This window comes from Hyla sarda, chromosome 8, assembly GCF_029499605.1.
Source record: "Hyla sarda isolate aHylSar1 chromosome 8, aHylSar1.hap1, whole genome shotgun sequence".
In the NCBI taxonomy this organism is placed as follows: domain Eukaryota; kingdom Metazoa; phylum Chordata; class Amphibia; order Anura; family Hylidae; genus Hyla; species Hyla sarda.
In genome coordinates, this window is record NC_079196.1 from 137,351,071 (window position 1) to 137,376,578 (window position 25,508).

General features: G+C 43.8%; 1 protein-coding gene across 5 annotated transcripts in view; it reads left to right on the forward strand.

Moving 5' to 3' along the window:
- PGAP1 (post-GPI attachment to proteins inositol deacylase 1) overlaps positions 1-25,508 on the forward strand; it is a 1,221,194-nt gene that overhangs the window by 430,053 nt on the left and 765,633 nt on the right. For all 5 annotated transcript variants that reach the window (XM_056536018.1, XM_056536017.1, XM_056536020.1 and 2 more), the window contains exon 10: positions 5,870-5,953. In XM_056536018.1, coding sequence (XP_056391993.1) covers positions 5,870-5,953 — 84 coding nt within the window. The remainder of the gene's footprint in view (positions 1-5,869; positions 5,954-25,508) is intronic.

The following is a 25,508-nucleotide window of genomic DNA, read 5'->3' on the forward strand; positions in this document are numbered from 1 at the left end:
CAGGCATCCAATGAGCTGCTCCCCTTCCTTTCCTATAGAGCTATAGTCGGCAGGATCGTAATGGAGGACATTTTGTCCCCCCCCTGAAGGTATTTAAAGAACTGTACAGTACTGTATGCGATGTCACATATCACATACAATACATAGACACACTATACACCCCATACATCAATGTTTCCCTATCAGTGTGCCTCCAGCTGTTGCAAAACTATAACTCCCAGCATGCCCAGACAGTCAATGGCTGTACATGCATGCTGGGAGTTGTAGTTGTGCAACAGCTGGCAGCACCCTGGTTTGTTAAACACTCCCCATACACTCCACATACAATGGTCATCCCAGAACCAATTGGCAGTTTCCCATAGAGATATGTATTCAACATACAATGGTTCCGAGGCCCCAGAACCAATTACTATTTTTACATAGACATATGTACTCGACATATGATGGTTTCAACATATGATGGTTCTCCTGGAACCAATTAATATCATATGTTGAGGGACCACTGTACTCGAATTATGACCTTGAGTCCGCCCTCGTATCCCCCTGGTCTTTAAGTGCGTTGCTTCATACTGCTTATGGGGCCATCCCGAAGGAACTCAAAGGTGGCCTGATTGTGAGAGACACTGTGGCGGCATGTAAGGCTTGTAGGAAGGCCTTAGACTTGCCAGTCTTCTTAAGTAAACATATGCCCCTTTGGTCAAACCCAGAATTCAAGCTAGGGAGTAGTAATGCAATGTTTGGGACATGGAAGCGAGCGGGCATACATAAGGTGGGCTCTCTATTTCATGAGACCGAAAGTAGATACCTTACCTTTGAGGAATTGTGCGCCAAATTCTCCTGAGTAGGAGTCACTTCCTTCCATACTCTCAAGTCATGGGATTCCTTAAGTCCCGATTGCGAGATGTGTCGAGGGAATGGACCCAGAACACCTTTGATTCCCTTATAACTGCTGACACACCTGGTCACTCTTTGTCCCACCTCTACCGCTTTATAATACGAAAAGGCAGCTATATGACGAGAGCTACATTGTTCTCCTATTGGGAGAGGAAGTTGGGTACAGACAACTTAACAGATGACATTTTGAAAGGTTGGCTTAAGGTCAGGAAAGCAGTGATTAATGAAACGTGGAGGGAAACACAATTTAAAATAATTCACCATGCTACCTATGGTTTTAATCTACCTAAAACCCCCAGATACCCAGACCGGATAGATTGCTGCCCTAACTGTGATGCTCCGCTGACAGACCTGTTACATGGATTGATCATGTGTCCACGTGTGGAATCCTTCTGGAAATCGCTCTTGACGTACATATCAGCAACAACCCATTTATCCCTACCTTATAATACTCAGCTGCTATTATTGCATATAGAGCCGGAAGGGTTGACTGTCTCATTGTTGCTACATCTCAATATACTAGTTGCAAAAAGATGTCTCTTGAATCATTGGCTTAAGCCAGATATGCCTACAATCACTGAGGTGATACAATCAGTTAAGAGATATATGTTTTATGATCTTGCAGAAGTTAGGAAAACGAAAGAAAAGTCGTGAAAGGGGTTCTTTAAAAAATGGAAATCGTTTGTTACACATTTTTTTGTCAGAAGCTGAGATGCGAGATGTGATCACACCCTTTCGCGATACCTCATGGTATTTTCCGCACAGTATAGCAGGCACGTTAGGCAGATTGAATATTCTGGAAGATAGGTAACCAAACTGTACCGTTGTGTATACATGAGCTAAGGGGGACCGCGAGCAGATTGTTACTAGCTGATGACTACTCTCAAATGTCGGTAATTACGATATATGCAGCAGGCACGGGTCTGGAAAGTATATCGGTTTAGTGTGGGGCCCCATACTAGACGTCCCCAGAGGTATTTGAATCCTAGTGATGCGATGGTTGGGAAAGGGGAGAGGGTGGGAGGGGTTGGGGAGTATATTGTTGACTAACTGTAATTTGCATGTCTGTACTGAAATTTTGTTCTATGATATGTTTACTGTCACGTCTGGTGATACTCAGACGGCTGTGAAAATTTGTAATCTCAAATAAAAAGATGTTTGAAAAAAAAAAAAAAAAAAACTATATATTGGGTATCATTGTAATTGTATGGACCTTTAACCCCTTAATGACAATGGACGTAAATGTATGTCATGGTGACGTGGTACTTAACGTACCATGTGGTACATTTACGCACCGCCATGATCGCGAGCACCGGTGCTCGTGTCATGCGCGGCAGGACCGGGCTGCTATCAGCAATCAGGGACCCGACGGTAATGGCGGACATCTGCGATTGCGCGGATGTCCGCCATTAACCCCTCAGATGCCGTGATCAATACAGATCACGGCATTTGCGGCAGTGCGGTACTTTGAATGGATGATCGGATCACCCGTAGCGCTGCTGCAGGGATCCTATCATCCAGCATGGTGGCCGGAGGTCCCCCCCCCCACCAAGCTCCAGCCGTCTCCCGGGGTCTTCTGCTCTGGTCTGAGATCGAGCAGACCAGAGCAGAAGATCACCGATAATACTGATCAGTGCTATGTCCTATACATAGCACTGAACAGTATTAGCAATCAAATGATTTCTATGAATAGTCCCCTATGGGGGAAAAAAAAGGAAAAAAATATTTAAAAAAATTAAAAATCCCCTCCCCCGATAAAAAAGTTAATGTCCGTTTTTCCCATTTTACCCCCAAAAAGAGTAAAAAAAAATTAATACACATATTTGGTATCGCTGTGTGTGTAAAAGTCTGAATTATTAAAATATATTGTTAATTATCCCGTACGGTGAACGGCGTAAACATAAACATTTTTTTTTAAAAGTCCAAAATTGCAATTTTTTGTCACATTTTATTCCCCCCCAAAAAAGTGGTACTAGTAAAATCTACAGATCATGGTGCAAAAAATTAGCCCTCATATCGCCCCATATACGGAAAAATTAGAAAGTTATAGGTGGTCAAAATAGGGCAATTTTAAACATACTAATTTTGTTAAAAAGGCTTGAGATTTTTTTTGTTAAGCGGTACAATTATAGAAAAGCATATAACATGGGTATCATTTTAATCGTATTGACCCACAGAATAAAGAAAATATGTAATTGTTACCGTAAAGTGTACAGCGTGAAAACAAAACCTTCCAAAATTTGCTAAATTGTGGTTTTCTTTTAAATTTTCCCACATATATAATATTTGTTTGGTTGCGCCGTACATTTTATGGTAAAATAAGTGATGTAATTACAAAGTACAATTTGTGATTCAAAAAACAAGCCCCCATATGGGTCTGTGGATGGAAATATAAGAGTTATGATTTTTAGAAGGCGAGGAGGAAAAAACGAAAATGCAAAAATAAAATTGGTCTGGTCCTTAAGGCCAAAATGGGCCTGGTCCTTAAGGGGTTAAAGGGGTACTCTGGTGGAAAACTTGATATATTTTTTTTTTTAAATCAACTGGTGCCAGAATGTAAAACAGATTTTTAAATTACTTCTATTAAAATTTTTCAGTAAAAATGAAACCTTCTTTTTATTCTGTAGGTCCATACGGTTAAAATGATACCCTACTTATGTATGTTTGATTTTGTCGTACTTCTGGAAAAAATTAAATCTACATGGAGGAAAATTTATACGTTTAAAATTGTCATCTTCTGACCCCCATAACTTTTACATTTTTCCGCGTATGGGGCGATATGAGGACTCATTTTTTGCGCCGTGATCTGAAGTTTTTAGCAGTACCATTTTTGCATTGATAGGACTTATTGAAAAGGGGGTGATTCAAACTTTTAATAGGGGAGGGATTTATTCATTTTTTCATGATATAAAAAGTGACCAAAAATGCACTATTTTGGACTTTGGAATTTTTTTGTGTGCACGCCATTGACCGTGTGGTTTAATTAGTGATATATTTTTATAATTCGGACATTTCCGCACACGGCGATACCACATATGTTTATTTTTATTTACACTTTTTTTTTTTTTATGGGAAAAGGGGGGTGATTCAAACTTTTAATAGGGGAGGGGTTAAATGATCTTTATTCACTTTTTTTTTTCTTTTTTTTTGCAGTGTTATAGCTCCCATAGGGACCTATAACACTGCTTACACTGATCTTTCACATTGATCACTGGTTTCTCATAAGAAACCAGTGATCGATGATTCTGCTGCTTGACTGCTCATGCCTGGATCTCAGGCACTGAGCAGTCATTCGGCAATCAGACAGCGAGGATGCAGGTAGGGACCCTCCAGCTGTCCTGTAAGCTGTTCGGGATGCCGCGATTTCACCGCGGCTATCTCGAACAGCTCCCTGAGCCAACCGGCATGGTTTCACTTTCATTTTATTCTAAAGGGTTAATAGCGCGCAGCAGCGCGATCAATGCCGCGCGCTATTAGCCACGGGACCCGCCGTGGCCCCGCGTTATAGATCGGGAGCGAACTTAGGGCGTACAGGTACGCCCTGGGTCCTTAACAGGTTAAAATGTACAGAGATGTCAGCAGAGAGCACTGTGGTCATGATGTCAGCAGAGAGCTGTGTGTTCTAAAAAGAAAATAATTTCTTCTGTAATATTCAGCAGCTAATAAGTACTGGAAGAATTAAGATTTTTTAATAGAAGTAATTTACAAATCGGTTTAACTTTCTAGCACCAGTTGATTAAAAAAAGTTTTCCACAGGAGTACACATAGCACATTATTTTAACAGGTTTTTTTTTTTTTTTGCCCCACAAATATTTTGTTTTTTGCTTTGTTGTAGTGTATGTGATGAAATGAGTGATGTAATTACAAAGTACATATGGTCTTGCATAAAACAAGTGCTTATATAGGTCTGTAGGTGAAAAATGCAAAGAATTATGGATTTTAAAAGGTGATTATTTTAGTTTCATTTCTGTGGTAGCTCAACTTTAGTGATCAGTGCCAGGTAGCGGTTGCCAAGGCTAACAAAGTCATAGGATGTTTTAAGAGAGCCATAGATGCTGATGTCAGGAACATAGTTTTGTCTCTGTATATATGACACGGCAGAACTGGAGAGGGTGCAGAGGAGAGCATCAAAGATAATTAATGGTATGGGCAAATTACGGTACCAAGACAGGCTGTCAAGTTTGGGTTATTTAGTTTGGAGAAAATACATCTATGTGGCACTTTCATAGCAAGTTCAAGAGAGGCCTGAATGTTTTTCTAGAAAAACATAATATTACAGGTTGTGGATATTAGAATTATGTGGCTAGACCAATGATCCAGGGATTTATTCTGATTATTTATTTTGCCATATTTGGAGTCGTGAAGGATTGGCATCAACCTCATCTGGGGATTTTGCCTTGCTGTGGATCAACATAGTAGGGTTTTAGGTTGAACTTTTTTTTCAACCTTACAAACAATGTAACTACTATATCCCAAACATAATTTTTATAGGTTTCAGAACCATTTTAAACAGTAATTCAAAAGAACACGAGGGGGCACTGTAACCAGAATAACCTACAATTGTCACCCATAAATCACACAAGAATTATAACCAAGAAAAAGTGTCCAAAAATATCTTAATTACCAAATCACAATACTACACAAGGACAACAAAATCCAGTAACCCATAAAAAACATGCACCCCAAATACACAGAGAACCCATATGTTAATATCAGATGGATATTGGGCATATATCACTACCAGAAAATAAAGGCCTCAATGTGCAAACATTTTAATAAATCAACAGCCAAAGTGCTTAATTGTAAACAAATATACCTGTGGTAGACATGGTGCCCGTTGCCATATGGGGATCCCTGTGCCACCTCAAGCCACAAGCATGTAACAGCATATCTAAATTACCTCATTTAAAAAACCTTGACTAGTTGGATGTCTCTGCAGAGTTAATAATTGTCTTTTTTTCCTCTTTTAAAACAGGCATACAATGAAACTTGTTTTGTATTTCCTCTTCAAGATAAAAGAAAAACATATAACCAGTTTCACTGTCGTAGCACCTTCTTGGTAAGAAACCTATATTTTCTATGAACTATAGATATTGCACATAACAATATTCAAGCATGTTTGACTGTGGAACATTTTCAGTGCAAACAGTTTATTGCTTGCACAGTAAGTAGCGGATTGCTTGTTAAAGGGGAACGCTTGTACTTTTAATCTTACTGCTCATGTACCTCTGGCTCTAATGCAGTGAGCGTGTCGAGTACCGCCACTCCATGCATGAGGAGAGACAGTGTTCTGAACATAAATCTTCAGAACACTGGGGCACCAGGCAGAAGATTGCAGGTTCCCAACGGTTGGATCCTGCACGATCTTACATTTATCCCCTATCCTGTGGATATACACAAGTACAGTGATCGTTAATCTCTGGCTCTCCCATAGACGGTGCATGGAGAGGGTGTGTCGACAACTGCTGCTCCTTAAACAAGGAGAGCCGGAGTTCTGAACACACATTCCCAGAGGATGCTACCTCTTGAAGAGAGTGCCTGCCATATTGACCATTCTAACCAAGCTTTTAGAAGGTGTTAGGAGCCACTCATCTTTGCCTTCATATGTAGTGGTGTTGTGAACAAGAAACTTGGACTGCTACGGACTGGAACCATATAGTCTTTAGTGACAAATCCAGGTTCTGTTGGCAATCTGACAATGGTCAGGTTTGAATATGGAGGCCTTGTGGTGCATGCTTCAATTTTGCTTTTGCTGTTGAGTGACACACTGCCCCAACTGCCTATGACAGTTAGTCACTCCTAGTAGTAATACAAGGGACACTAACAGATTGGCGATTATGTGCAGGACATCCTGCGGCTTCCATCTTGTAACACTTTCTTGGTCTTCCTAGTCGCTAGATTTATTTCGATTCAGGCATTTATGGGACCAGCTAGGAAGCTAGCTTTGGCAGCCTAAAAGTATGCAGATTCTATAAGCTCAGCTTCAACATGTGGAATAAAGTGTTGCAGGATGCCATACAAAACCTGTAGCTTCCATGCCCAACCCAATAGAGTACTAGAGCCTTTATTAAGTTGTACAGTTTTTCCCTACATTACAATAACACATATAAAGTTTGAGAACAAAACATAGGAATCAGACCTCAAGGTATAGATTATTTGTAAATATATTTAAAATTATGGTATAGACCTCAAAGTGGCGTATGTATATGTTATAACAAAGGCTGGAGATATAGCTGGTTGTACAAAATATTTATTACTATAAAATTATGTAATACTTCTGATGTCTGAGCAGGGCCCTTATTAATATCCATGGTATAATAAAATATCAATACTTAGAACATAGGATAAAATATGTAGTATACCATAAAATAAAGTATAAAATAAAAAAATCTAACAAAATATCCAATAGAATAATGCCACCTATAAAAAAAAAAGATTGTTTAACTGGGGGTGTGGCTTGCCGCCGCTGAGAATGGACACTTGATTACGGTGCTCCTTCCCTCATGGCCGCATGACCTGCTCTATTAGCTTCTCCCAGCCCTCTTCCCCATGAAGAGAGGCACCCGCCGGCATCAGAAGAAACTGCTGACACTTCCTCCTGCTCAGACTCCCACAAGGGGGATTGCACGCTGCCTCAGAAGGTCTCCCTCCTCTGCTCCGGCCTCCCCACCAGCATCCCTGGCTCCCACGCGCAGCCTGCGCTCACGCTCGGTGGGAGCGGCAGTCATTATGGGGACCCCTAGTGCTATTGTGCCGCCTAAGCCATGCCCAGGAACCTGGAGGGATCTCCCTGCCGGTCCTCTGCTGCTCTCCCCGGATCCGGACTCGGGTGTACGGTCTGATGCGGCCTTGCTCTCCTTGCCTCTCTTCTCCCCAGCTGAGCCTACCGAGAGGCCGCCGGCACAACAGCTGGAAACCCCCCGCTCCGGATCCCACTGCCGCCATTGTCCAGCAGGAGTGTGCAAAACCTCTCCCCGCTGCCGCAAGATCTGGATCCCTGCACCAGGTTAGCAACTTCCGGAGTCCCCTCACCTGCTCCTCAGGGCTACTCAGCCATAGGGACCCCTCCTGCTCCCTGTGTGCTCCCCTGCCCTGTCTGTGGATCTGGAACTTTCCCCTGCTGTGGTGGATGATTGGGCCCCTGTTCCTCCTGCTTATTCCCTCAGTGTTCCCCCCCCCCCCAAACCGCAGAGACTTATTTCAACTCATAAGCCCATTAGGGGACCCCCTCGGGTGGTGCCCCTCAGCCCCCCCCCCCCTCCGTGCTGGGATCCCCGGGTACCCCCCGGCCAGGGGCCAGCCACTCAGCTTGGAGCGAGGGCCTTGGGATGAACCTAGAGTGCTCGGGGATACCTGCATATGCCCTGCCTTCTATGGACTTTAGCCAACTACTCTCTAATCTCCTTTCCAAGGAAGACTTTAAGGCACTTGTTACAGAAGTAAAAGATGCACGCCGGGCTCAAATTGCTCTGATGCGCCAAGACCTCCAACATGTCTCTCAAAGGGTGGATGATTTAGAGGAGGCTCATGATTCCACAAGTTCCTATATTAGAAAGATTCAAGTCTCCATGTCTGCTCAGACTGACTTCCTTAATGATCTACGCTCTCATGTGGAGGACTTGGATAACAGGGGCAGGCGTAATAACATACGTGCGTGTGGCCTCCCTGAGGCTACTCAAGCTGAAGACCTGCATGTCACTTTGGAGGCTATCTTTAACATGATTCTGGGGGAACCCCCATCCCATAAGATCAAATTGGATTGAGCTCATTGGGCCCTGCGTCCTCACCCTACCAATGGTCCTCCTAGGGATGTCATCTGTTGTGTCGCTGACTTCCAACTGAAGGAGAGGATAATGGCTAAATCTTGCTCCTTGAAGAACTTTGATTTTGATGGAGCTCTGCCGTACTCCAGACCTTTGCGGACCTGCCAGACTTCTGTGCCACCTTGGATCTTCCTGTTCCTCTGCTCCAGGACTGGGGTCTCCCCCCTCTCTGCCACCAGTGTGGCAACCGGTTTGTGGGAAATGCTCCGGACGTGGCAGAGCTGCCCCTCCATCCAGCCCTCCTGGCCCTGACCCGCACCCTCCATGAGAAATTGGGGCGGGTCTGTTGTTGAGAACTGTTGATTGTCTGCGGGATCTCTCTCTTTGTGGTTGATACTTTCCTGCCTTCCCCTTTACAGGTTTCTTACATTAGTTGCTTATTATTCCACGATATGTCTATCTAGGACTGTCCTTTTGCGTGGCCTTTGAGTGGGGCTCTGGTTTCTGTAAGTGGTCCTCTCGGGTGCGTTCTTCCACTATCCCCCTCTGAGACCATGGTAAACGACATTATGACAGTTTATACTACTGCTACGTTTTTTTGGTCTTCAAATTGGTCTCCACTATGGCCTCTGCACCATTGGTTTGTTTTTTGTATTATTTGTCCTATATCCCCTTCCTCTTGTTCCTGTCTGTCTGCACCTCGTGTTTCTCTCTTGTCTTTTGTCTTGTCTGTCTTCTTGGTAGTGTGTTTTCTTTTCTTTTTGTAATTTCTCCTTTTAGGTCCAGTAGTGAGCAAGGGTGGTCCGCAGTTTGTGGTTGGCCTACTCATGATGTCCCTGCCTACTCATGATGAGTACCCTACATTGCACTTGTTCTACACTCCCCTGGCCTCTCATGGCTAAGTGTGTTTCCCTGAATGTGAAGGGTCTTAACACCCCCACTAAACAGCATCTGCCGTGGGCGTTGTTGGCCCTGAAAGTGAATATTTTTTGTTTTCAGGAGACGCACTTTGACAAGAAAGGCACTTTTCCCTTTCACCACCTTTACCCCCAGGCATACATAGCTTCTGCTGATAGGAAGGTAGCGGGAGTTGCCCCCTACAAGTCTCCTCCTCCTATTTTGACCCGTCGGGCAGGTTTGTTATTTTGCAAGGATCCCTTGGGGTAAACCACTGCTCCTTTGTAATGTTTATGCTCCCAACTCCGCACAGATCCCTTTTCTTTGTTGGGTCCTGGTGAGTCTTCATAAATACCCTTCCTCAGCTTGGTTATTGGGGAGTGATTTTAATAAAATTTTCTCTCCTTCTACTGATCGCCACTCTCCCATCTCTGCCGCCCTCTCCCCTATTGCGCTTGTCTACACTTTTTCGGCAGTTGATTCGCTCGGCTGCGCTCTATGACCTCTGGCGTATTAACCACCCATCGGATCGTTCCCACTCCCATAAACTCCACACCCCTATTGATTATTTTTTCGGCAATCTCCCATTGGTGCACATTCTCTCATCTGCTCCTATGGAACCTATCTCCTGGTCTGACCATAGCCCTGTTCTTGTATCTTTCTCTCCATTTACTTCTTCTCCACGCCGCTGTCATTGGCATCTTAATAATTCCTTACTTAAAACCCCTTCTTCCCGGAGGGGCGTGGTCTGGCTGCCTGGCTGTATGCACGCGTGAGTGCTGAGCTCCGGGTTTAGCACCGCTATAAAGCGACATTTCTAGCATCCAGCTTCAAGATTTATATACCCTGGGGTGTCGGAGCATTCCTAGCATGCCTACCACGAGAAAGAAGAGACTTGCACAGCAAGCAAAGTTATCGAAATTCTACTTTGTGCGGAGAGAGGAGACCTCCCAAGATGGCGCCGGGCATGGCCTAAGGGAAACTTTGCGCTGTGCTCCTTCTCCTGACCCACCTCGCAGCCCTGCAAATCATCCACTACACAGATCTACTTCTGACCCTACCTTGCTGACAGGGTCAACACGGGAGGAGACACTGGAGGACCGGGATGCCACACGACGATCCGAATCTCCTGAAGCAGTGAACTGAGCGGTGAGTGACACAGAAAGAGGTAACAGGGAGGCCTGGCACTCAGATGCTTCATCCCCCTCTCAGAGCCCGCTCAGACAGAGAGTGCGATTGGACTCAGCAGATAAATCAAAGCTCTCCTTATCTAGAAATGACAACTTAACATCTGGAAACACAGGAGAGGCAGCTTTATTAGCTCTACCAGTCTCTAATGTTACATTGACTGACACTGCTATGAAAGAGATGCTGCTTTTGCAGCATCGATCTATGCTGCTGGACATGCAAACTTTGATTAACCCCATAAGAGCTGACCTAACAGATCTAGGGAACAGAGTGGATCATGTGAAAGGAAAATTTGGGGACTTTGCAAACTCCTATCACACCTTAATAGACGCTCACAACACATTAGAGGATGAAGTACTCACTCTGAAAGCAAAAATGGCTGATCTTGAAGACAGAGGCAGGAGAAATAATATTAAGCTACGACGAGTGCCTGAAACAGTCCAGCCTCAGGACATACATGCTTATGTGCGTGTATTAATTAAAACCACCCTGCCTGAATGCTCTGATAGCGACCTGGAAATCGATCGTGCACATCGTGTACCATGACCCAGACACCTGCCGGATACTATTCCTTGTGACATTTTGGCGAGGGTTCATTTCTTCAGAGTGAAAGAAGCTCTCATGACTTTCTCCAGGAAAAATGGGGGCCTCCCTGCCCCGTATCATGGCGTACTACTATTTGCAGATCTATCAGCAGTGACTTTACAGCTTCGCCGGGACTTATCCTGTATTTCAAGTGCTCGGAGACAGGCAAAGATACCATACAAGTGGGGTTTCCCGGTGCGTCTGCTAGTTCACTACAAGAATTAACATCACCAAGAAGCTCCTAAACACTTGGAAAATTGCAATTCCGGATCCACCTGCCAAACCCCCATCCAAACTAAGAGAAGAATGGGCTACAGTTCGCTGAAGCTGGACTTACAGGCGGAATTCCGCTATAAGGTGCAGAACTGTGTTACGGATTGACGTTTCTCCGGTGTGTGCAGCTATAGGCTGCAGCATGGACAGTTACCCTCTGTTCTTTGACAGACCTCGGCCTGTCACAACTCATCTGACCAACAGGTTTATGCATATGTTATGCATTTGTTTTTGTTATGCATGTGTCTGTTTTTATGTTTGTTGGTGTATGTCCAGGCTATTTCTTTAATTGCATTGCTGTGTCTATAGAGGGGCAGGCGCCCTTGCTGGGAGGTGCCAAGTCTCTTATACATGATTTGTTCTATTTTACAATGTATATGATTTTTTTTACTATTATACAATAATTTATACAAAATTATACAATACAGTTTGCTAGTCTCAATACCAATGGTCTAAATAGTCCTATGCGTAGACCACATTTGTGGAGGGAGGCGAAAGCGTTAAAATGTAATGTCCTGTGTCTCCGAGAGACACATCTTTTGCAACAGGATGCCGTCAGATTGTCTCACAGAGCATTCCCACATATTTTTCACTCACACTATCATTCTAAAGCAAGAGGGGTGGCAATTTTAATTAAAAGCACGGTAGCATTCACTAAAATAGCAGACCATGTGGACCCACTAGGGAGGTTCTATATATTGATATGCTCCCTTAACAATGTTACATATACAATTGTATCGCTATATGCCCCCAATACAGCACAACTGTCCTTTCGTAGAGTGACTCGGAGGGTTAGATCAGTGAGACAGAATCATGTGATTGTGTGGAGACTATAACTTGACTGTTGATCCGCAGGTAGATACTGCTTCACATGTGATAAGATCCTCCCCATCCTTAGCGACGTCTCTGTGGAAGGAGGAGTATTATGACATATGGCGTATACATCATGGTGGGGAGCGTGATTACACATTCCATTCTTGCTTACACAATGTCTACTCCCGTATAGATCTTATACTGATTGACAGATCCCTGTTGTCACTGGCGAAGGAATCTTCCATAGGTTTGATCAAATGGACAGATTATGCAGCTATAACTTTAACAATATCAGAGCAGTATGATTCCACCCAGACATATATTTGGAGAAGTAATTCCTACCTACTCTCGATACCACAGCACAGGGAAAAGATGAATTCAGATCTGTCTGAGTTTTTCCAATATAATGCACCTTCTTCGCCCAACCCCAATATACTATGGAATGCACACAAGGCTAGCATTAGAGGCTCTTTCATCAAGCAGGGTACGATACTAACGAAACAAAAAGAAAAACGTATTGCAGACTTGCTGCGTTCCATCCAGGAGACAGAATCTAAATCTAAATCCTCACCCTCCTCTACTTTAGCGAATTCCCTTAGGAACCAAAGGCTAGAACTCAGGGGCCTGCTATTAGAGTATTATGAACGTGCCTTTCGTAAAACCAAAGCAACTTATTACTCACAGAATAACAAGGCAGGGAAACTACTTGCAGCACGTCTTAAATTGCGGCAACTAAAAAGCAGACTCCCATATATCATTCATCCGCAAAGTAACCTAAAATTGCAAGCACCAAAGGATATAGCAAATGGGTTTCAATATTACTATTCCCGCCTCTACAATCTTAGGGTGCTTTCATACCACGTTTTGTACTAACGGTTCCCGAATACGGCTGGGAGGAGGGTGGGCGGGGCTTAATCGCGGCGTCCGCACTCAGCCGTATTCGGGAACCGTATTTAATGCATGTCTATGAACCACGTTTTTGCCTGCGCTCGGGAAACCGCATACGGCCGAAAATGCAGCCGACCAGAGGCTGTGGTTCACTCCGGTCGGCTCATAGACATGCATTAAATATGGTTCCCGAATACGGCTGAGTGCGGGCGCCGCAATTAAGCCCCCCCCCCTCCTCCCAGCCGTATTCGGGAACCGTAAGTACAAAACGTGGTGTGAAAGCACCCTTAGAGATTCTATATCTACCCCGCCAAATTTAGAAGCAGAAACTAATTCCTTCTTGTCATCCTTGGACCTTTCTAAATTAATACAGGCACAGTTAAATCTACTTAACTTACCTATTACACTATCTGAAGTAGAAACAACAATAAAATCCCTCCCAGAAGATAAAGCTCAGTGGCCTGACGGGTTTGCCAGTCATTATTATAAACAATTTAGGGCCATCCTTTCGCCATATTTGAGAGATTTTTTTCAAGCAGCGCTAGAAACTGGTACCTTTCCAGCTGAAATTTCCCAAGCGTTAATTATTACCTTACCCAAACCTGAAAATGTGCCCCAAAATTTTAGGCCTATCTCATTGCTTAACCAGGACATAAAAATCTACGCAAAAATATTAGTGTCCCGTATAGCTAATATACTTCATCTGGTCCATGTGGACCAAGCGGGATTTGTCCCATCCAGACAAACATATTTCAACACCAGAAGGATGCTGGGAGTACTACACCATGTTTCCGTTAGAGGGACACCCATATTGGCTTTGGCCCTAGACGCGGAGAAGGCGTTCGACCGCCTTCGGTGGTCGTTCACCTTCTCCGTCCTCCAACATATGGGGTTTGAGGGGTCAATTGTGACGGCCATGGAGTCGCTGTATCATAATCCTACGGCTAAGACCTTTGTGAATGGGGCATTATCGGATAGTTTTTCCCTAACAAACAGCACTAGACAGGGGTGCCCCCTGTCCCCCCTCATATTTGTGTTGGCCATGGAGCCTTTGGCTCAAGCGATATGAAGGGATGCGCGGATTAGAGGGGTGGAAATAGGGGGAAGGACACATACTATTTCTCTCTATGCAGACAATGTTTTTCTGTCCCTAACAGATCCAGAGAAGTCGTTGGAAGCAGTAATGGAAATAATCTCCAACTATGGTAGACTCTCCTACTACCATTTAAACTCATCTAAGACCCAGGCCTTCCCAATTAATATGTCCCCACAACAAAGGGGATTGATTATCTGTGCACTACATTAGCAGCATCTCCATCCTTAATATACAAACTAAACTATGATTCCCTCCTGGAGGAAGTCCAGAAGGAGTTGGAGGAGTGAGATTTCATGGTACCGGCAGAATAGCCACTTTTAAAATGTTCGTTTTTCCCAAATTTTTGTATTTGTATTGCACCCTGCCTGTTGCTCTGACAGGAAAATTCTTCACAAAGGCCCACTCAATTCTTTCTCAGTTTGTCTGGGGTTATAAGAAACCACGAATAGCACGACATATTATGACAAAAACTAGAGACACAGGAGGGTTGCAGAGGGTCTCTGCTGCATGTATTGTTGATGTGTCCTAGCATTCAACAGTACTGGTTGCATTGTAAGAAACTGTGAGAAATATTCCCCTGGCCAACCTTATGGTCTCCCCAATTGTTACTCCTCTGGATAGGGGTGGATAATATTCCTCTAAAAGGAAGGGCATTGACTTGTATAATTTGTGCAATTGCTAAAACTGTATTACTCTGAAATTGGAAATCAGCCGAAGTCCCGAACTCAGAAGACCTACTTGCGGCAATTGGACTTACATGTACATATGAGAAAATTATTTCTTTTGGGAATGACACTTACCATAAATATCTCTCTAAGTGGCACTACTGGCTGGTATCTCCGTACGGCCTTAAGACACAATCCAACTCTGTAGTGTGATACGACAACACTTACTGATAGGCCAGAAACAACTATATCTATTTACCTATAGAGAATACTATTATAATCATTCACAGCCTTGCAAAAGTTACTTTTCAGTATGATGTTTATCTAATAGTCCTTGCCATAATGATAAGATAATAAGAGATTATTCACCAATGTTGATTTCACTGTTTTAATGTTATATTGTGTACTATTGTTACAGTATCACTGGCTTGTTTGTACTTTTCTTGAAAAACCCAAGAAAAACGAATAATAAAAAAAAAAAAAAACTTCTTCCCAGGACTCTATCTTGACTAGTATTACTGAATACTTTGCAAACAATGAAGGCTCTGTGTCCTCTCCAGCGATTCTGTGGGAGGCCCACAAAGCTGTGGTCAGAGGCCATTGTATTGCTTTGGGCTCTAGACTGAAGCGAGCTGTGGTGATCCGTTCCCCTGAACTTAAAGCACAAATTTCCTCCTTGGAGGCTCTTTTATTAGCTACCCCTTCCCTCTCGGTTCTGAGGCATCTGGTTGCTGCTCGGTCGCAGTTGGGAGACTGGGCACTTCATAAAGTGGAACGGCAACTGCTTTATGCTAAGCAGAGGTTCTATGAAAAAGGTAACAAGGCCCATACTATGCTGGCTAGGCTCTTGCGAGACCGTGCTGCTGCTCAGACTCCTTCCGCTCTGAGGGACACAGCGGGGACCCTTCAATATCATCCTTATTCTATTTCACGCCTTTTTCATGACTATTACTCTAGGTTATACTCCCTTCCCTCACAACTCCCCTTGGACCCTGGAGAGCATGCTGCAGCACTGGATTCTTTCCTCTCTAAATGTAGCCTTCCGATTCTCTGTGCGCTTGAAAGGGAGTCCCTGAATGCTCCTGTTACACTTGAGGAGCTTTATACTGTTCTTAAAGGGGTATTCCGGGAATTTTTATTATTTTACTATGCTACTGGGTGCTGTAAAGTTAGTGTAGTTCATAATATAGTGTCTTTACCTGTGTGTAATGGTTTTCTCACAATTCTTATGTGATTTAAATCCCAATATTTATTTTTAACAGCATACAAAATGACTGCTGTCTCGGATTTTTCCCAGCTTGCAATGTGGTCGAGATCTGACTCACTAGTCAGCTGATGACAGGGAGCCTGTCTGCTTCAGTGGGTGGAGAGAGCAATCTACAAGTAATGAAACAGCTGGAGGCACTCTGATTGAAAACCACAGGTCTACAGCTCATTTATGTTTCAATGGGTGGAGTAGCTGATGTGTGGGAAGGAGGAAAATGGTATCATGGGCTTTTGTAGGCAAACAAGAAAACTGAAAACAGGAAATACAAGTTCAGAGAAAGCTAGCCACAGTGTTCTGTTAATCTCACAGCATAGCCATTTAGCCCAAGACAAGCGCAGATCCTTCCTAAGCATGTCCATTACTGTCTGCCAGGTATGTACTAAAATCACCTTATGCTGGATAACCCCTTTAAGTCCCTCCCGGCGGGGCGCTCTCCGGGCCCTGATGGGTTCACCTATTTGTACTCCAAGACTTTTTCATCTGTCCTCCTTCCTAAACTGGTCCCTTTGTTTAACACTTTCCTGGGAGAGGAGGGAATCCTGCAGTCATTTCTACATTCCCTGATTACACTGATTCCTAAGCTTATAAAGACCCCCATGATTGCGCTAGCTATAGGCCTATAGCCCTGTTGAACTCTGACCTGAAATAGTTTTCCAAAATTTTAGCTGCACCCCTCTGTGATTTCCTTCCTATCCTTATACACAAATACCAGGTTGGTTTCATCCCCTGTCGTCAGGGTGGTGACAACACGAGAAGGGTTGTGGATCTCATACATCTTGTTAACAGGAAATCTTAGCAGGCCTTAATTTTAAGCTTAGATGCTGAAAAGGCTTTCGATAGGCTGGGATGGCCATTTATGTTTGCTACCCTACAGAAATTTGGAATCACTGGCAACTTCCTTACGGCACTGCAGGGTATTTATTTCTCCCCACTGCCTCTCTTAAGCTTCCAACAGATTCATCTTCATCCTTTACTTTTTATAATGGCACTAGGCAGGGTTTCCCTGTTGTCTCCCCTGATCTTTGTCCTTTGCATAGAGCTGCTTGCGGCTCTGATCCGAGGGGACCCGGACATCTCGGGAATAACTCTTCATGATAGGGCTTTTAAGATCTACCTCTTTGAGGATGACGTTTTGCTCACTCTTACTAACCCTCTTCTTTCCTTGCCCTCCTTGTATAAACTTTTGCATGAATATGGCCTGGTCTCTGGCTATAAGATTAATCTCTCCAAGTCAGAGGCTATGCCTATTAATCTTCCTCCGTCCCTGGTGACTCTGTTGCGTGCTAGCTACTCTTTTCGTTGGTCCCCTTCTGCTATTAAGTACTTAGGGGTGTCCCTCTCTCTCTCCTATTCCTCTCTATACTCTGTGAACTTTCTTTCTTTGTTTTGCGAGCTGCATTCCTTAATGGAAAAATGGAAGTCACAATAAATTTCCTATTTTGGGCACATTGTGGTGGTCAAAATGACTATCCTACCCAAGCTGCTCTACTTTTTTGAGACATTACCAGTGTGGGTTCCCTTAGCTACGCTGCGTTTGTTTCAGTCAGCTATTTTTCGGTTTGTTTGGGATGTTAAAAGACATAGACTCCCCATGTCTGTAATGATGGCAAGCCGGTTTTCCAGGGGGCTGGGGGTACCCGATGTGACTAAATATTACTGGGCAGCTCATCTACGTCACCTTGCTGCATGATCGTCTTATCATGCTTATAGTAAATGGATGGAGCTTGAGAAACTGTGGCTGGCACCTACACATCCTAATTCTTTCCTGTGGTCTTTCAAACCCACTTCTAGGCCCCATGTCATTCTCCCGGTACGTTTGGACTTATCACTCTAGGCAGTTCCGACTCTTTTCCTCCTTCTCCTATCTGCAATCTTTCCTATATCGCCCTGACTTCCCCCCTGGAGGCACTTCTCATATGGTTCATGAATTAAGTTCCCGAGGCTTGTTTTGTTGGGCTGACGTGGTGGACCCTATCACGCGTGCCTTTTTGAGGGTTTGATGTCCCGTTGGGATCTCCCTGCTTATGAACTGACCCACTATACGCAGCTTCGGCATTACTTATCCTTGCAGCGGAGCTCTCTGACTGTGTCACTCCCCACGAGCTTTGAGAGGCTGTGTAGGAGTGGGCCTCAGACGAGGGAACTACTTTCGAGCATTTATTCCCTCTTAAACTCCCCCTGGATGATGCCGCCCCCCCCCCCCCCCCAATCTCACAGTTATATGGGACGCTGGGAAGAAGCCCTCAACACTACTATTACGATTCCTCAGTGGAGGGTGATTTGGCATAGGGCCTCTCGGGCATCCATATGTACGGCCTATAAGGAAACACAATATAAGATGGTTCAGCTATTGCTCCAAAATGTCTTGGGGGGTTGTGGTACCTTTAGACCCATTAGCCTTTCCACTACACTTGCCTACTAGGGCTTTGGCCAAGCGACCATATAAATTGTTCCTACATGTTGTTTTAGCGGCCAAGACTCTGATAGCTAAACATTAGAAACAGACCCCCCACCCCTTCTGAAGGTGAACTAATAGCCAGAATTCCGGAGATCCGCTCCCTAGAATCTATTACTGCCTCTCTGAATAACACCATCCCGCAGTTCCTTTCGGTGTGGGACCCATGGGACAGTTTTACTGGCAACCTCCCTGAACTTTATACTTTTTCTGGACCTCTCCTCCTCTTCCTTCTCTTGCCTTCTCTCCTTATCTTTTCTATGTGTGTTTCCTATTTGTGTCTCCTTCCCTTGATGTTGGTTGTTGTCATCCCCCCCCCCCCTCTCTTTTCCCCTTTATTTAAACTTCATAGAACCGGATCTGGAAGTCTATTGGTTCTGAGTGTTCAATACATTGATGCTTTGATTGCATTGTTTTGTCTGTACATTGCCTTGACCTCTAGGGGTTTGTTTCCCCTACTTTTGCTACTTGCGTGTATCTCTTTGTTGTTCAAACTTATTGAAAATTTAATAAAAATTGACAGTTTAAAAAAATAATAATTGTTTAAGAAAGTATCCTAACGGCTTTGTTCAAATCACTGTGCTTTTCAACGTAGTGCTTTTTACTCCTATGGATACACTGGTTCTAATAGCGATATACAGAAAGTCACAACATGTACTAGATATTGCTAGTATGTCCCTTCAACAGGTTGGCACGGTTGCGCCCAACCTATGGATGGATGTTACCTGTATCCAGAAGAGTTATGTGATGCGAGGATGATGCAAATTGCCGTACATTCCAGGTCTGTGTCAGGGTGCCGGCTTCCTTACGCTGAATGGCACGGATCGGCATCCGGCCTGATGTTGAAACGAAGTCTGTACAGCAGAAGTGGTAAAGCAGGAATGATGTACACCCTCCCTGTCAGACTGATTTTCAGTTCTTCAGCGGCATCCTCGTGGTGAGAATAGTGTTTAAGCGCGGACTAGAACTGCACAGTGGTACCCGGTTTAGGAGACTGCAGCGCTTGCAAGGACAGTAATATCATAAGAATGCAGGTGGTGCGTTGTGCAAAAATTGCCAGACGAGTTTCGGGGTGGGTTCCCCTTTTTCAATGGCTATGAATGACTGACCCTATGATGGTGGCCTTATATAGTCTATAATTTTTGATTGGCATATGGGTAGTGATTATTGTAATATACGAAATGGATCCTACTACCTAGCATTAGGAATAGGTTTAGGAAGTACATGTATATAAGTGAACATTGTAACCAGATATATTCTAAATATGAATATAAATATCAGTAAAAAAGCCAAAACATTAATACAAACTATCATACAAATTTAAATGAAAAACATAAAATGAAAAAGTAGTAAAATAGTCAGGTGAAGGACGAAATATGAATAGATAAAATTTAATGGTATGCATAGGGATGAAGATAATAGAAATAGATATGGGGATTAGGAAATAATAAATATTAATGCATAACTAATAAACAATGGGAAATATCAGAATCCAAAATCATGGAGTATGGGGCTTAATATAACTTGGAACAGAGTGGCCAAAAATGAATAGGGAATATGGAAAAAATGTGGAAAACAAAGAGACGTATAAAGTAGGATTATGAATAAATGTTGCTAGAAGATAGGTCCCGTGGGCTAGGACTCGGATTCTGTCCAAGCGCTGAGTAAACAGCCAGGCATTGGACAGGGAGCAAGTCAGAGCCCAACAGGGATACTCTATAGAAAACAGAAGATCTCCAGTTCAGAATTGAGGCCCTTCGGTTCAGTAGATTCAAACTCATATCTTTCTTGATTCTGATCTGGACATCCTTGCTATGAAGTCTCCTCCTCTCCAATCCTTCCTGACAACCTGAATACCTAAATATTTTAACTGTGATGGGTCTTGCTTATGGTACCTAAAAAGTGTGTGAAAAGGGGATGTTTTCATTTCCTTTCCTTATGTTAAACATATGTTCAGATATATGGGGTTTAAGTGGTCTTTTTGTCCTTCCTATATATTGTTTTTTACATTCACACTGTAAAACATAAATCACTTGTTTGGTATTGCATGTGATGGGCTCTTTAATATCCCACTTAAAACCGTTAACTGTAGATTGTACTGTAATTGTTTTGGAAAAATTTGTTGTTTTTTACAATTTGAACATGTTCCACAACAGTGAAATCCTTTGATAGCTAACCATGTGTCATGCTATCAAAGGATTTCACAGTTGTGGAACATATTCAAATTGCATAACCACCAATTTTTCCAAAACAACAACTACAGTACAATCTACAGTTAATTGTTTTAAGTGGGATATTAACCTGTTGGGGATGGAGGACGTAGGGGTACGCCATCACATCCCGATACTTAGGGACAGAGGGTGTACCTGTACGTCCCGAGTCCGATTACCAGGGTTTGAAGCGTGCTCACGAGCTGAGCGCGAGTCAATCCCGGTGGGTCCTGACTGCTGTCAGCAGCCAGGACCCAGGGTTAATGCCAGGCACCACCGATCAGGCCGATGCCCGGCATTAACCCTTTAGAAATAAAAAAGAAAAAAAGAAAGTAAAATGTCCTGGCAGCTCAGCGGAGCTGATCGGGACTACCACGACAAAATTGTAATGTCCCGATCAGCGAGAGGACAGCGGGAGGGTACTTACATGCAGCAGGCTGGAGGCTGGGGCAGCAGAGCACCAATCACACTGATCAACGCTATACTATGGCATATCATTGATGAGTACTGTATATGAAATCAACAGATTGCATGTTGTAGCCCCCTATGGGGGCTAAAAAAAATAAGAATAAAGTGTTAAAAAAAAGTTTATAAAAGTTTATTAACCCCTTCCTAATAAAAGTTTGAATCCCCATTTCCCATTTTTTTTTATAAAAAAATTATCATATGAGGTAATGCCGCGTGCGTAAATGTCTGAACTATTAAAATATAATGTTAGTTAAACCGCATGGTCGATGGTGTACATGTAAATAAATACCAAAGTCCAAAATTGTGCATTTTTGGTCACTTCATAAACCCTAAAAGCATTTATAAAAAACGATCAAAAAGTCCCATCAAAACAAAAATGGTACAATATAAACTACAGACCACGGCGCAGAAAGTGAGCCCTCATATAGCCCCGTATGTGTAAAAATAAAAAAATATTATAGGGGCCAGAAGATGACAATTTTAAACATACTAATTTTGTTGCATGTAGTTAAAAATAAAATAAAACTTACATAATGTAACCGTATGGACCTACAGAATAAAGATAAGGTGTCATTTTTACCGAAAAAAGTGCACTGCGTAGAAACGAAAGCCCCCAAAAGTTACAAAATGGCGTGTTTTTTAAAATGATTTCACCCTACAAAGAAGTTTGTTTTTTTGTTTCGCCACGGATTGTTATAAAATACGCAATGTCATTACAAAGTACAATTGGTGACGCAAAAAACAAGCCGTTATATGGGTCTGTAGACTCGTATATCTAAACATATGTATAACAAGGAAAGGGAATGAAAAACATCTCCTTTCCACACACTTTATTAGGTACCATAAGCAAGACCCATCGCAGATAAAAAAAAATATTTTGGTATTCAAGTTGTCAGGAAGGAATGGAGATGAGCAGACTTCATAGCAATGATGTCCAGATCGGAATCAAGAAAAATATGAGTCTGAATCTATTGAACCGAAAGGCCTCAATTCTGAACTGGAGATCTTAGGTTTTCTATAGAGTACCCCTGTTGGGCTCTGACTTGCTCCCTGTCCAATGCCCGGCTGTTTACCCAGCGCTTCGACAGAATCTGAGTCCTAGCCCATGGGACCGATCTTCTAGCAGCATTTATTCATAATCCTACTTTATTCACTCTTTGCTTTCCATATTTGTCGGCGATCGGCGCAAATCATAAGTGAATTCACACTTGCGATTTGCGCCGATTCCGGGTCATACGGGTCTATGGTGACCGGGAATATAAGGGCGATCGCGGTTGTCCATGACACCCACGTCCCTCTGAAGGGATAGGAGTGAGGTGGCAGAGGTGCCACCCCTCCTATCCCTGCTATTGTTGGTCTAGACGTGACTACCAATAGCAGATCGGGGGGCGGGGGGTTAACTTTCGTTTTGCCCGTTCTGCCCACCCACAATAGGCGGGGCAGAACAGGGGACCGGGCGCCGAAGATCCACTTACCCGTCGGTGGAGGCTGCGGGACGCGATCGGCTGTGGTGATCGGCGTGGACGGCATGTCGTGCGGCAGAAGAGGACGGCTCCCTGGATCCGACAGAAGCCGGTAAGTTGCCTAGCAACTTCTTGAGGGTACAGTCTGAGACCATTATACAGTGGTCTCTACACTGTAGCCCTCCAGATGTATTTGCAGTTTTGCAACAGCTGGAGGTCTACAGTTTAGAGACCACTGCACAGTGATCTCTATACTGTAGCACTCTAGATCATGCAAAACTACAACTCCTAGCATGCCCACACAGCAGTTTGCTGTCTGTGCATGCTGAGATTTGTAGTTTTGCAAAATCTGGAGGTCCACAGTTTGGAGATCACAGTGCAGTGGTCTCTAACTGTAGCCCTCCAGATGTTGCAAAACTGCAAATCTCAGCATACCCAAACAGCTGTCTCGGCATGCTGGGAGTTGTAGTTGCGTAGCTCCAGCTGTTGCATAACTACATCTCCCAGCATCAGTACATACTGGGAGTTGTAGTTTTGCAACAGCTGGAGACACACTGGTTGGAAAATACTGAGTTAGGGAACAGAACCTAATTGAAGGTTTTCCAACCAGTGTGCCTCCAGCTGTTGCAAAACCACAACTCCCAGCATGCACGGTCTGTCAGTATATGCTGGGAGTTGTAGTTTTAAAACAGCTGGAGGTTTGCCCCCCCATATGAACGTACAGGGTACATTCACACGGGCGGGTTTACAGTAAGTTTCCTGCTGCAAGTATGAGCTACGGCAAATTTTTCGCCGCAGCGCTAACTCCTAGCAGGGAGCTCACTGTAAACCTTTGCCAGTGCGAACGTACCCTAAAAATAATAGGAAGTGACTGGTTCTCAAGGTCTTGGGTGGTAATCAATAGTGTGATGGTAATAAGTGATGTGGTATTGTCTGTGAATATGTAATGGTGGTGGTGGTGGTGGTGGTGATTAATGTATATAATAAGTGTTCTGAATTTTGTAGAATATGGTAGGTTGAAGAAATGGATGAAATAGAGAGAAGAAGAAGAGAGGAAAAAGTAGGAGAGAAGCAGGAAAAAAATAAAAAATAAGGAAAAGGTGGGAGACAATGGGGAAACAATATATTAAAAAAATAGAGAATAAGCTCTTACTTGGATAGATTAAAAGCGTAATTTATTTGTAATAGAATAGGTAAATATAAAAATGGAAAAAGCGCTGGGCCCTAGCACTTATTCTTTCCAATACATTATATAATATTTAAAATAAATCATTCATAAATGTACAACATGGTCAATAGACTAAGCACTATGTAAATATACAGTTTATATATCTTAATCATATATAGATTGACTCGGTACTGCGACCGCACGAAGTTCTAAAATAGTCAAATAATCTCGGTACTGCGACCGTAAAGATGTTCCAAATAGTTAAATAATCAACTGTACTGCGACCGTATGGCACCTGCCGCAATTCTCCAAATGAATTCTCCAAATGAATACTCCAAAATAATCAAGTCACAAAGTAGCGGTGCTGTGACCGCAAATAGCAAATAGTCAGTTCCATAGGGCACAGTGTATCAATGTGTCAATGTAACACTATGTTGCTGTACAGACAGAGTAAAAGCCAGCAGTTATAAATATTTTCACAGTGCTGCAACCGCGCTGGCTCACTCAGAGTGAGGAGGCCGTAGTGTGTGATCTTGCAGTGGGCCAGAAAAAAGGAGGCTCCAGCAGTTGCAAGGCTGGGTAGTGGAATAAGGGGGGGGGGACTTGTGGAACTGTGTACCTCTTACCCAGTCACTCCTGTAGTCTCTGTGATGTCGGTCCTCACTCTGGGAGCGTGGCAGCTTGCTGTGGCTTTCTGCAGTGGCTGGAGCGCGGCTTCTCCTCATGGTGGTGAGCGTGTTGAGCGCGTGTGTGAATACAGGCGCGCTTTGATGATCCTGTGGATCGGTATTTGCCTCAAGGTTAGGCTGGTTATAGTAGTGCTTTAGATGGCGTCTACTGCCTTAGTCTGCTGTGGGACTAGACGTGTTTCGGACCTTCTAGGTCCGTCCTCAGTAGTCTGTTGAAATAATGCCAAAATGTGACTTTATACAATCCAAGTAAAAGATGGAAGGAAGACGTGGTAATCAAAGTCCGGACGCGGGTCCAATGGTGAAAAACAGGAATGGACCCGCAATTTGGGTGGTAAAGATGGTAAGTACCGTATTTATCGGCGTATAACACGCACTTTTTAGGCTAAAATTTTTAGCCTAAAGTCTATGTGCGTGTTATACGCCGATACACCCCCAGGAAAGGCAGGGGGAGAGAGGCCGTCGCTGCCCGCTTCTCTCCCCCTGCCTTTCCTGGGGTCTAGAGCCCTGCTGCCGGCCCTTCTCTCCCCCTGGCTATCGGTGCCGCTGCCCGTTCTGTCCCCCTGACTATCGGTGCCGGCGCCCCATTGCCGGCGCCGATAGCCAGGGGGAGAGAAGCGGCGCCGACAGCCAGGGGGAGAGAAAGGGCAGCGCTGCCCCGTTGCCTCCCCCATCCCCGGTGGCATAATTACCTGTTGCCGGGGTTGGGTCCGCGCTGCTTCAGGC